The sequence below is a fragment of the Anabrus simplex genome, chromosome 2 (genome assembly GCF_040414725.1).
Source record: "Anabrus simplex isolate iqAnaSimp1 chromosome 2, ASM4041472v1, whole genome shotgun sequence".
Taxonomy (NCBI): Eukaryota; Metazoa; Arthropoda; class Insecta; order Orthoptera; family Tettigoniidae; genus Anabrus; species Anabrus simplex.
Window position 1 is genome coordinate 313184647 of NC_090266.1, and position 13105 is coordinate 313197751.

A 13105-nucleotide genomic window follows, 5' to 3' on the forward strand; every position below is an offset into this window, starting at 1 on the left:
CCATGGAGCACTATATGTGGTAAGTGGTACAAAGAAGCTCCTGTAGAGTATTAATTGCTTATTTCAAAGTAGTTTTCTCACAAGATGATAAAACTGTGCTCCATTCTGTATTCGACTAGTGATTTCTGCAGATGGTAGGCTATTTGTCGTTACTAAACTGCCAAGATAACGGAACTGATGTACTTGTTCCAACTTCGATCCATCTAGAGCGATATTAGTATGGATGTCTGTTGACTAGCAGGCAACACTGTCTTTTTGGATTTGCTTATCTTGAGATCAAAATGCTTTAATATAGCATTCCAGTCATTCAACTGTGACTTTACTCATGTTCTTCAGGCCATTTTCTACTTCCATCCATGTTGTAGGAGGCTCCACATTTTGAATATTGTCTTTCACCATAGTCTCCTGTTTATTTAAATTTTCACCATTATATAATTTTTCAAAATACTGTCCCATCCCATCTCTTATCTGTGTCATGACAGTGATGTTTCCATCTTCTTTCTCCAGGGCCTTTATTTCTTCATAGTTGCTTTTCTTGTTTCTCTTCACTGGATATAATAGTTTCTTGTTGTTCTATTCAGTCCAGGCTTCCTCTTTCTCATTAGAAATTATTCTTTTCACTTTAAGCTTCTGGTCTCGGTGCAGCTGACCGAGTTCTTCTAACTTCTCTTCCTTCCTGACATTCTCTATCTTTCAGTTTCCCCATTTCATTTCTCACCTTTATTGCTGTTTGGACAGTTTCATTCCACCATGGGGTTACTTTCTCTCTTACTCTGCCAGTAATTTTGCCAACAATATTGACTGCAGTGTCCACCAGAGTTTTCTTAAATCCAAGCCTTTCATAATTCAGCTGTTCCCATTTCACATTTGGGCAATTTGTCTCTTATTTTCATCTGATATGCAGATCTCCTGGTTTTTCAAATTCTCAAACTCTTATCTTGGGTTTATGCCTGGTAGTTATCTCTTTTACCATGATGTTTGCTAAGGTGGTTACTTGCCACCTGCGGTCACTACCTAAACTTTCTTCTGGCAGAAGTTTCACATCTCTAATAAATGTTCCAGCCTCTTTGTCTGCAATGACATAGTCAATAAGAGATTCTACTCTCCATTCCAGCTGTACCTTGTGATCTTATGACTCGGCTGCTTTTTGAGCTAGGTATTCTTGATTATTAGGTTGTTTCATATGAAGAAGTCAAGGAGATGTTTCACACTCGTGGTTCCTATTTCCATATTCATGAGGACCGATCACTGCCTCATACCCTGTCCTTACAGTTCCTACCTGAGCATTTAGTTCTCCCATAACAAGAGTATTGCTGGGCTCAGATTTTTTTTTACAATCTGCTTTATATCGCACCAACACAGACAGGTCTTATGGTGACGACAGGAAAGGGCTGGGAGGGGGAAGGAAGCACCCGTGCCCTTAATTAATGCAAAATGTGAAAATGGGAAACCAAGAAAACCATCTTCAGGGCAGCCAACAGTGGACAGACTGTTGAAGTGCTGGCCTTCTGACCCCAACTTGGCAGGTCCAATCCTGGTTCACTCTGGTGGTATTTGAAGGGGCTCAAATACGCCAGCCTCATGTCGGTAGATTTACTGACATGTAGAAGAACTCCTGTGGGACTAAATTCCGGCACCTTGGCATCTCTGAAAACCATAAAATTAGTTAGTGGGACGTAAATCCAACAACACTATCTTATTAACAAGAGTGTTATCTTTGATGTCGTCCTCTAATCCTTGAAAGTCATCTTTCTCCTCTTGACTACACCCAGTCTGTGGAGCATAAATCTGAAAAATTTGTTTATTTTCTGATGTCGCTTAATAATTCGTTCATTAACTTTTTTTTTACAATTTGTTTTACGTCTCACCACCATAGATAGGTCTGATGGCAACAATGGGATACAAAAGGGCTAGGAGTAGGAAGGAAGCGGCCCCAGCATTTGCCTGGTTTGAAAATGGGAAACCATCTTCAGGGCTGCCGACAGTGGGGTTCAAACCCACTATCTCCCGAATACAAGCTCACAGCTGTGCGCCCTAAGCGCATGGTTACAATAGTAACATTCACCCTGTCTTCAGTAAGTATCACAGCGACTGTCTCTGCCAGTACTACAGGATCAAATAACCCTTTGGGTTTAAATAGAAACTCCGATAAAATCCCATTTCATCCTTATTTCACCTTTAACTATTAACTATTTCAAAAATAATCTTAAATAAAGCCTTTATTTAATTTTTTTTAAATTGTTACTAATCTTTATCAACTAAATCTATTTTAATTATTTTTTCACTAACCCTGCCAGAACAGACCTACCCCTTAAAAAAAAGTTAACTGTACATATTTTGACTTTTTGTCATCAACAAATGCATGTGATTCAAACATTATTTACAATACTGGCTGAATTGTAATGCAAAGAGGAAGAAGGTTAGGGCAGTAAAGATAAATGTATAAACACTGAAAACCGAACAATTTTTGGAACAATTTCAATAAAATAAATTTAACATTTAAGTGTATATTGATAAGACATTTCGAACATCCAGTAACATTATTTCCCTAAAAATTAAAATCGAAAGTTTATAAGCAGATTTTCTTACTTAAAAAAAAGGGAAACACTGGTCAAAAATTTAAGTTGATGTTCAACTAAAATGTGCAACTACCTTGAGAGTAAATGGTCCAAACATTCATCCACCAATTAAAAAAAAAAAACAACCAACAACATATCATTCACTCCAGCAGGCTGATGTATATCCACAAAGACGCACACAAAATGCTCTCAGTTGGTACACTTACTTATTTCACCTAACTTCACATAAACATACACATAACCTTAATCACTGCTGTCACAAACAAAATATACACATCAACAACCCACCATTTTAACAACTGCCCATCACTAAGCACACGCCACATGAAAATCGCAACCTTAAAACACAGTTGAAAGAGTTGACTGCTGACAACATGCTGGTTCAACACAACACGTGGTCACAAGTATACTCCTGTTAAACCATAACTCCAACTAAAGAATAACCAACTCTACCATCAAGACCACCGCTTTATATACAGTGCATAACAGTCTTGTTTGTACACCAACTTATTGCAACGAAATAATGGTTAAATTTTTGTATACAATTATTGTGTTGTATTTTATTGCCCATATCGTAATAGATACTCTAATAAACAATGTAAATAATAAAATAAAAAAACGATCTGTGATCTTACAATTTAACACAAATAAAAGCAATATACCAAAACTGGATATTTCATCGTGCACCAATCTTGTTTGTACACTTACAGAAGAAAATGAAGAGTTCACTCAAAAACACTTGTTACCTTGGATTTAATACCCCGATGAATGTCCTCTGGCCTTGAAAACTGCCTTGCACATTCGATGCATGGAATGAACCAGTTTATCACATCTTTTAGGGTCAGTTTTACCCCATTCTTTGTTGACTATACTTCTTAACTGCTCAAGTGATTAAGGTTTCCTTGCACGAGCCCTTTTTAGATCTACTCACAAATGTTCTATGTGGTTCAAATCAGGACAATGGGCAGGAGTTTGCAGTTGCGTTGGTACGTTCCATATCAGCCACTGCTTGCAAATATCAGCTGTGTGCTTGGGGTCATTATCTTGCTGAAAAATGTAGCAAGACCCCAACCCCATTTTTACTGCACTCTGTTTGACATTGTTCTTTAAAATCTTTAAATAACCCTATCTGTCCATGATGCAATTGATGATTTCGATATTTCCCACTCCACAAGAAGATATGCACCCGAAAATCATATTTGATCCACCTCGATGATTTAGGGTGGGTAGCTTATTTGCAGATATATTGGCTGTATTTACTTTTCTTCATACATAACTGTTCCATCCAAACCGTGTAGAGATACTTTGGTCTCTTCTGACCAAATAACGTTGTTCCAGAACGTACAATCCTTGTTTTCAAACTCTCTGCAAAATTTCATTCTGGCTTGTCGATTTTTCTTAGCAACAAACGGCCTTTTCCATGGTCGTCTACCGTGATAATCATATTTCCACAATATCCTACGAATTGTCTGACATGACATTTTCTTCTCCGTACTTCCTTCCAGCATTACGCGGATTTTTGGTGCACTTACTTGTGGATTCATTTTACTTGTTTCACAATATAACGTTCATCCCGCCTATTCAGTACCTTTTCTTTTGCTTTCCTTGACAAATTCTTTGTGACTCCTCTATATCTGAATTTGTTCAACACATAGTGTATTGTGGAATGTGGTTTATTTACTTTGCGCCCAATTTCACGCAGAGAAATCGCAATTCGAGCGATACACTTACACTTTTTATTTGTCACTTAACTCTGTTCTTTTACCCATTATGGCCTGGTGCACTAACTGCGAAACTATATACACTAGTACAGCACGTATACACTCCAGCTAACTAAAAGTGTTCCCGAGCGACTGAAAGGGAGTGAACATGTACAAACAAGACTGTTGCAAGCAAATAGGCCACTTCACAGCATATTCACTCCTATTCTTTTAAAATGCTGTACCAAGACTTTTGATTGCTAACATTCAGTTCTCAACACCTTGTGCAATAACTTACCCTCGTGCATTATTTATGTACTATTTAGAAATTATAAAGACATTAAATCTGCTAAGTGGGGTGTACAAACAAGACTGTTATGCACTGTATGTGCCTGGCCAGGCATCTTATAAAATTATAACGTAGACTGTAGTTCCTTATTCTTCCGACTTAACATACCGATTTTCATTAAAATCTGTTTACCCATTTTCTCGTGACTCGGCGCTGATATGGACTTGGCAACAAAAATCCAAATTCATAAATATCTCTGTTATCATAGATGGTATGTTAAAAATGTGTAAGACATAAATGATCAGAAATTTAATATTATATAACTTTAGTTATGTAGTATTTATCGATAAGACCACTAATAACAAATATTTGTGAATTAAATTTTAGGCCTTCCCCATAACTACCATTACACTCAGCGTGAATAAAATTATTTGTGGCCTAGATTGTAGCAACTTATTCCCCAACTTTACATACTGATTTTCATTAAATTATCTTCAGCGTTTTCTTGTGATGTGTGTACGCACATACAGACAGAAATTACAGAAAATTTGAAAGTACATTTCTTGTTACTGTGGACACGACCGATACAGAAATACAATTCTTTTTAAATTCTGAGCAATGTACAGACAAAACTTATTTTATATATATATATAATATGTTCCTCGTTTTAATTTTAAATGTATGAGTTTATACCTGCTTGAGGTTACACCAAAAGTAAAAATATAATCAGCAAATGTAATCAATTTTCTACAGGTCCTATTAAAAAATGTTGACTTCCTTGACAAAAGTTCTAAACATTTGGGTAAACAGAGAGGCATATGGCAACTTTGGTAGCACCATCACCATCACATCACTTTTCTTGATTGTTTTCCAGTCTCTTTCAATGACTTAGGCTCCAATTCAGAACTTGACTTACAGTATTAGGATTTCTACTGTGCTATTGCACTGAAAATCAAGACACTGTGATGCCCTTTGTAGGAAAGAGCAGGAAAACAAGGCACGTGGAACACGTTTGCTACTCTTCAAAACAAGTGGTCGTATTCAGCAATATTCAGTGGTCCCACCTAGCAGCAGAATAAGGAACTGTAACACTGTCATTCATGTTTACCAGAAGAGACGAAATTATTTCAAGCATATGGTGATTTATTCATTGGGAAATCCAAGCCAGCTCGGGTGCTGTACATGACAGTTTATAATGCAGTATGAGCAAAGCTCGAGTACTGTGTTCAATGAGTTAACCTACATTCCTGCAGTGTAGACAACTCAAGGTAACAAGGGGCAGGACTGTGGACATCATACAGTATACAATGATCAAACCATGGAATGATATGTTTGACGTAGGTTTCAATCAGTGCCCCTTTATAAACATTAGAAATATGTTATAAAAAGTGCTTTCAACCCTATAAATTAACATAATACAATACTGCATGAAAACTGATTTATAATACAAAAAACAACATTAGTCAAACAGGAGGGTATTATGCATGAACAATTACGTACGGTTCCTTGGTGGAAGCAGTTTTTGCAGCAGAGCGCTCTTCAACTTGGTGTTGGTGTCGAATGCTTGAGAGTAGCTTGCTGACAGATTCACTTATGTCAATCTTTGATAAATCAGCCAAATTAAGCTTGTCGAAACTTGGTGCAGCACTCAGAACTGCTGAGGAGGTAGTTGTTGTAGCAGTATTCAAAAGAGTAGTGTTAGTGACAGTGGTAGTGGTTGCAGAACTAGCTGCTGTAGTCACTGCTACAGTGGCATTCAATTCTGGACCACCCTGCCCATCCTAGCAAAACACAAAATAAAATTCAAAAATCATTATCAAGATATAAAGAGAACCTAAAATCATCCATTATTTGAAGGCTAACTGCTAGTCCAATTGGCCTTATATTAAGAAGTAACAGTGCTTCAATAAATTTATTTACTTCCCAACACAAAATCCAAGCAGACACCTGTACAGGAGAATTAACAATAAAATTTTACCATGCTATGATCTTTCATTATAAAATATTTTTGTCTTACTCTTTACTACAAATCTACCCAATATACACTTTGCAATAACTCTGCATAAACCTATTGTGTTAGGAAAGCGACAAGCAACATTTAGGGCAAATTGTAGGAAATTTTGTAATTTAAACTCATTCTAAAAGCATACAGGTGCAAAGTTTTAATGGCATAGTGCATATAAACTTAAGTGTGTTATTAACTAGGCAAGCAACTAAGAAATTTTCAGCGTATTACTTTTTACGTCAGGATGTGTAATTTTAAGCACTGATTATACTAATAAAAAGTTAACTAACAAAAGTTTCCAACATTCAAATACTCTACCATACTCTGTAAAGGACAATAAGCAGAAACATGACACTAAATTCCTCATTCCTCTGACACCAATCTCAGTTCCCTCTAGTGAATCTTTTTCCACAAAATTATAACAGAGTATTAAAAAAAAAATCCAATAGGATGTCTACAGAATAACCAAACAATTGCTGTAGTCAGTAACTTGAGCACCAAAACATATAAAATTCAGAAGGATTAAAATATAATTTTTCTCTACAGCTTTTTTCATATCCTAGTATGATAGGTCTCACTCACACACAAGATTAGTATTTTTGATGATGATAATAATAATAATAATAATAATAATAACAATAATAATAATAATAATAATAATAATAATAATAATAATAATAATAATAATAATAATAATAATAATAATAATAATAATAATAATAATAACATATTCTTTCAGTTACTGCCAATGTTTAAGAATTGCCGACAAATTTTATCCCGCAGGCATCTTAACATGCCAGAATCCAACAATATGGAGTGATCACATTTGAACACACTCACACGCAAAAGATCTCAGCTGAGATCAAACCCACTAGCTTGAATGTCAACCCTCCAAAATCCACCTGTATTGTTGAGTAAGTACAAGTGATATTTGTATGTTACTCTTAACCATCTAAAGCGCTTATCACCTTAAAACTCACCAGACTCGATGGCACAATTGTATTTTACAAAATAACATAATCCTCATTTTCACTCACAGGAATTGGGGTTAGGTTTAAGTTACGCACGTTCATTGTGAAACGTGAAAATTAATCGCATCATTCTTGCACCACCGTTTAAGATTATTTTAGTCTCTAAATCATAAATCTTGGTCATGATTTTATGGATCTTTCTGGGACTGATTTAGTTTTATTTGTAGTAAGGTACGTTGGCTGATAGAGAAAAATACTAGGATAGGCATCATTAGTTTTAACTTCTGAAGTTCGCGCGGCACTCGAATTAGATCACCACCTTCTATAGGTATAAAATATCTTCCCTAAGAATAAATTTGATTTCAAAATAATTAATGCACACAACATTATCAGGCCTATCATTTGGTTCAAAGTTTCCCTTACGAATGCTCTTAACCCATTTTTGCCTTAATACTAGGTCTTTTGGAAACTGGAACACTGAAGCTTGTGCCCTACCCCTTACTTATATCCAGGCACACAGCACATTAAACTATAAATATAATGCATAGGTAACTAAAAATAAAGAAAATACTTTCAGAGAAGAACATAAGAATCAACATTACCCAAATCACCACTGATATTGTTGGAATAAAGAAGCTCTTTGAGAACAAACAGCTTCTTACAACACTGAAAGAGGATCCATAGCCCTTTTAAGACTATAAATAAATATAATTTACAATTAATAATATTCATATTTCCATAAATATTTGGTAACAACACGACTTACACAAATCAAAACAAACACACACTAGCACTCCAGTTGCCGCCATTATGGACAGTTTTGATAGGTTGGTTAAGATCTGAGGTATTGTAGTTGGTCTTGATCTGCCATTGACACTAAGTTGTTGGCATAGGTTAAACTCCTTACTACATTTCCACCTAACTAAATCCCTCCCTGCCAATTTATATACCGGGTACAACTCCATCTGGATAGGGCTGATCAACGTACCACTTCAACCCATAAACACAGGCTGAAGTCTACAGTATAGACATCACACACCGATCACGTCAGTACACAGTATGCCATCTGCAATGGAGTCGTTGACTTATTACCCTAGCCTCTTCTGCTAGTCGGGATTGTCTCCACTATTGTACTTTTAGCACATGTAGTGTACAGTGCGGTTAGGGGCGCGCAGCTGTAAGCTTGCATCCGGTAGATACTGGGTTCGAACCCCACTGTTGGCATCCTTGAAGATGGTTTTCTGTTCTTTCCCATTTTCACACCAGGCAAATGCTGGGGCTGTACCTTAATTAAGGCCACGGCTGCTTCCTTTCCAATGTTAAGTCTTTCCTGTCCCATCACCACCATAAGACCTACCTGGGTCGGTGCGACATAAAGCAAAATTGTAAAAAAAAAAAAGTAAATAAATGCTACTCCCAAATTAATGGGTTCAAACCCGACTGAGGTTGATAGCATTTAAGGGTGTTTAAAGATGACAACCCCATGTCGTTGGCTTCCGGCACGTTAAAGAACTACTGTGGGGTGAAATTCCGACACCCTGGCATCTGTTAAGAATGGACAACTTGGATTATTAAGAACTTTTCACTCAAAAGTTTTCGGACTATGCTTCCTTATCTCAAATTGATCCATTTGCCGTCCCCCATCATACTTGAATGCCTCCACTGTGCATGCGTGCTGGCAGCAGTGGTCACAAGAAGGTATGCTCACAAGAAGACTGGGTTCCCGGACATCCCTGTGGCACCACCGAGAGGGAGGACGACCGTATTCGGCGTATGGCTGTGGCGCAGCTGAAGTACCGAAAGGAGCTACCACAAGGCTGGCACATAACAGTATTAATTCTTGCCAAGTTAATTCTTTTTCCTTAAATCAAGGAAGTTCATATACTTTTTTTTGCAAATGGCTTAACGTCGCACCGACACAGATAAGTCTTATGGCGACGATGGTATAGGAAAGGGCTAGGAGTGGGAAGGAAGTGGTCGTAGCCTTAATTAAGGTACAGCCCCAGCATTTGCTTGGTGTGAAAACGGGAAACCACGGCAATCCATCTTCAGGACTGCCAACAGTGGGGTTCGAACCCACTATCTCCCGAATGGTGGGAGCATGGTCAACTTGCTCGGTGCAAGGAAGTTTCCCGTTACACATAAATGTAATACAATTTATGACACTTAATCCTTCCTATGAACTACAACAATATAAAGTTTTCAGAGAAGTGCAGATAACTGCGAGCATTGTAACTAGCCTCTATGGTTACCACTAACATACGTCTCATACCTGTCTTGACAAGTTCTTCAGTACGTTCGTCAGGCTATCATCTTCTTCGTCACTAGAATACCAATTTTCTTCCTGCTGACTCTCTTCCTCACTATTATCCTCACCACTTTGGTCCTAGAAAATCACACGATAAGCTTCATTACTCTTAGCAATTTTAATTGGTGTGTAGATCTCCCCTTAATGCACATTAGAGTAGTAATTACAGAATCTTCAATTAACTCACTTGACTGTTCTCAGCTTGTCTTTGTTGTTGCTGGATCCTAAGAAATAGCTCACGTTGTTTCTTGGGCAGATGAAGAGGAATGCTCCCACCATCGTTACTTTCTCCACCACTCTCACCTAAAGCATAGAATATAGCATAAAACGTTTAAGAGGCCATCAAAAGCAGAATAGAGGCAATAAACCAGACTGCATACATAAAAGAAATTGACAAGAAGAGTAGCTTTCCTAGGTTAGGATACAAACACAGATGGCACTAAAAAAGAAAAAATTAAAAAAAAAAACAATATCTCACCATTTTACCACAAAATTCAATGTTTAAGAATCGAGGAGCGAGATTTGTAAATTAAGAAATTGAACTAATTTAAAGTAACTTACATTTTTAAACTAATAAATCATGAACAAAGCACAGTTTTATATGACACATTATATTTTATTGCATTGTACAACTTTTAAAAATGTAGAAAAGTAGGTAGGGTTCAAATCTCAGCCGAATATGCTCCCCAGCCTTTCAGCCTTCTGTCCAGCTCATTAGAGTAGAGAATACCCACAGATCATGCAATGCTATAAATACCTACCTGCCTTTCATCTACACAAGGGGAGAGAGCAGACAATTTCAAATGGGAATATATAAAACATATAAACTCTAGGATTGAAATGAGATGAAGAAAATGAAGAAAAAAAAAATCTTGCATACAAGACCCCCCCCCCCCCCCCAACATAATTTGTCAGAGAAGAACAATGGTTCCACTTTGAAGCAGGTACAAGTCTTATTGCAGGTCTGATGACACTGCACAAATTTGTAAATAGTTTTGTCCGTACAACCCACGCAATGAAAACACGTGCCAAAGTCATGCGGTACATCTGTGCTTCATAGTTAAGAAATGTCCGCCTCCGTAGCATAGGCCTACTGCAGCTCTGATGATGTTGCACAAATAGGTGAATAGTTTTGTGTCCGACCCGCGCATTGCAAGCACACATCAGCCATGCTATATGTCTGTGTTTTGTAGTTAATAATGTCCGCCAAGCCCCCGTGGCTCAGGTGGCAGTGCACCGGCGTCTCACCATTGGGTTCCGTGGTTCAAATCCCGGTCACTCCATGTGAGATTTGTGCTGGACAAAGCGGAGTTGGGACAGGTTTTTCTCCAGGTACTCCGGTTTTCTCTGCCATATTTCATTCCAGCAACACACTCCAATATCATTTAATTCCATCTGCCATTCATTAATCATTGCCCCAGAGGAGTGAGACAGGCCTCGACAGCCAACAAAATTCCTATCCTCGCTACTAGATGGGGGCTTCATTCATTCCATTCCTGACCCAGTCAAATGACTGGAAATAGGATGTGGATTTTCATTTCAATGTCCGCCAGCATAATGGTTAGCACAATTGGCTGCCGTTCTCAGGAGTCTGAGTTTGATTCCCGGTACCGTAATGCCAGAGATTTACGAATGGCAGGAAGGTTGATATGCAGTAAAAATGGTACATATAACTCCCCTCCACTGGGGGCGTGTCTATAAAGAGCTGCACCACCTCGATATGAGGAAACAAGTTTGCTTTAGTTGAGAAATATTCAACGTTGTTGCTATTAATATAACAAGCGAAATCATTAACAAAGTAATCGTTTATCTCGTAACTTCGGAGAGAAGTAAGTTTAAAATGTGATAAAAACTATTCAATTATAACAACTGTTTTACTCGCCAACATACCTAACAAATAATAATAATAATAATAATAATAATAATAATAATAATAATAATAATAATAATAATAATAATAATAATAATAATAATAATAATAATTTTATGTCCCCACTTTTAACAATTTTCAGAGATGCTAAACAAAACATACTAGGGTATGCGTTATTAAAAAAATGGAAACAATGAACATACAAAAGTAAGCATTTTGATAATAAAACGCATTACCGCCACACTTGTAGATACTGCAAGTGATAAATATCATTGTTAATCCGTATTGAAGATACTATATGTAGGATGCTAAAGGGTTTATTGTGTCACCTATTCAATACATTATAAATTTTTAAACATTTAGGAATTTATTACTATTTCCATTTGAGACATGTTTCGCCCTTCTTTGAGGGCATCATCAGTCTTAGTACCACCTCAAGGCATAAATCAGGTACCTGATTAGTAATTAAATTGTAAATACTAAGATACAAACTTAACATATTACAATGGAAAAAAAAAAAATTCATTGATGATACAGATAAACAATAATGTTTATGACACAGCAGTCGGCACCAATGTGTAAAATCACAGGGTATTTTAGCAGTGTCCAGCAGTGGTGGTCCAAAGAATAATTGACACTACTCTATTAGAAAATCATAGGAAATTATAAAGTTTATACATATATTTATATGGAAGCAGTTAATGTTCATAACACTAATTACTGCCGTTGGTTGAACGATCACAGTTTGACAGGGTAATTATACAGTAATTTTACAATATTCCATTAAACAGTTGGGAAATTACAAGCTTACAAGTGATACAATACTCCACTTCACAAACATTAAAGAAGATATCTTGTCCTAGCCATGACGCTCCGACTCTATAGTAGTGTATTTTTATATTTAATCCCTCCACTGCTGATTATACCATAAGCAGCGCCATTCTGTTTCACTAGGCCAGCATCACAAAACAAAAACTTCGTCCCGATGTCCTTTATATTTTCATTTATGGCATAATATCAGTTTAAAGTCTCACCAGCATTCTCACACTGATATTTTCACATAGTATTCAAAGTTATCATAAAGTTAACAGAACTCAATAGTGAAAGATTCTAACCCCGCAACATATTCCCTGGAAATACAATTATCAACAAATAACTGCCGTCATTGTTGCCATTCACAATGCACCGCATACTCGATGACCTATCGTTTTGACTACACTAAATTTATACCTAAGCATCACAACACCCAAAGATTTTCCTTCCATGCCAACCGAATTTACTGTGCTTGTGGAGCCATATTCACAAACCTGGGATTTCAACCAGACAACTTCCAGTATGACTACGCCTATAGAACCTCATTTGACATTCTTGAAAAAAATGGTG

At 36.9% G+C, this 13105-nt stretch overlaps 1 protein-coding gene across 1 annotated transcript in view; it reads right to left on the reverse strand.

The window, feature by feature from the left end:
* The window catches only part of LOC136864085 (protein suppressor of sable), a 274892-nt gene that overhangs the window by 50471 nt on the left and 211316 nt on the right, over nucleotides 1-13105 (reverse strand). The window contains exons 9-11 of the mRNA XM_067140638.2: nucleotides 10040-10155; nucleotides 9817-9930; nucleotides 6069-6349 (exon numbers count right to left, since the gene is read on the reverse strand). Of these exons, the coding sequence (XP_066996739.2) occupies nucleotides 6069-6349; nucleotides 9817-9930; nucleotides 10040-10155 (511 nt within the window). The remainder of the gene's footprint in view (nucleotides 1-6068; nucleotides 6350-9816; nucleotides 9931-10039; nucleotides 10156-13105) is intronic.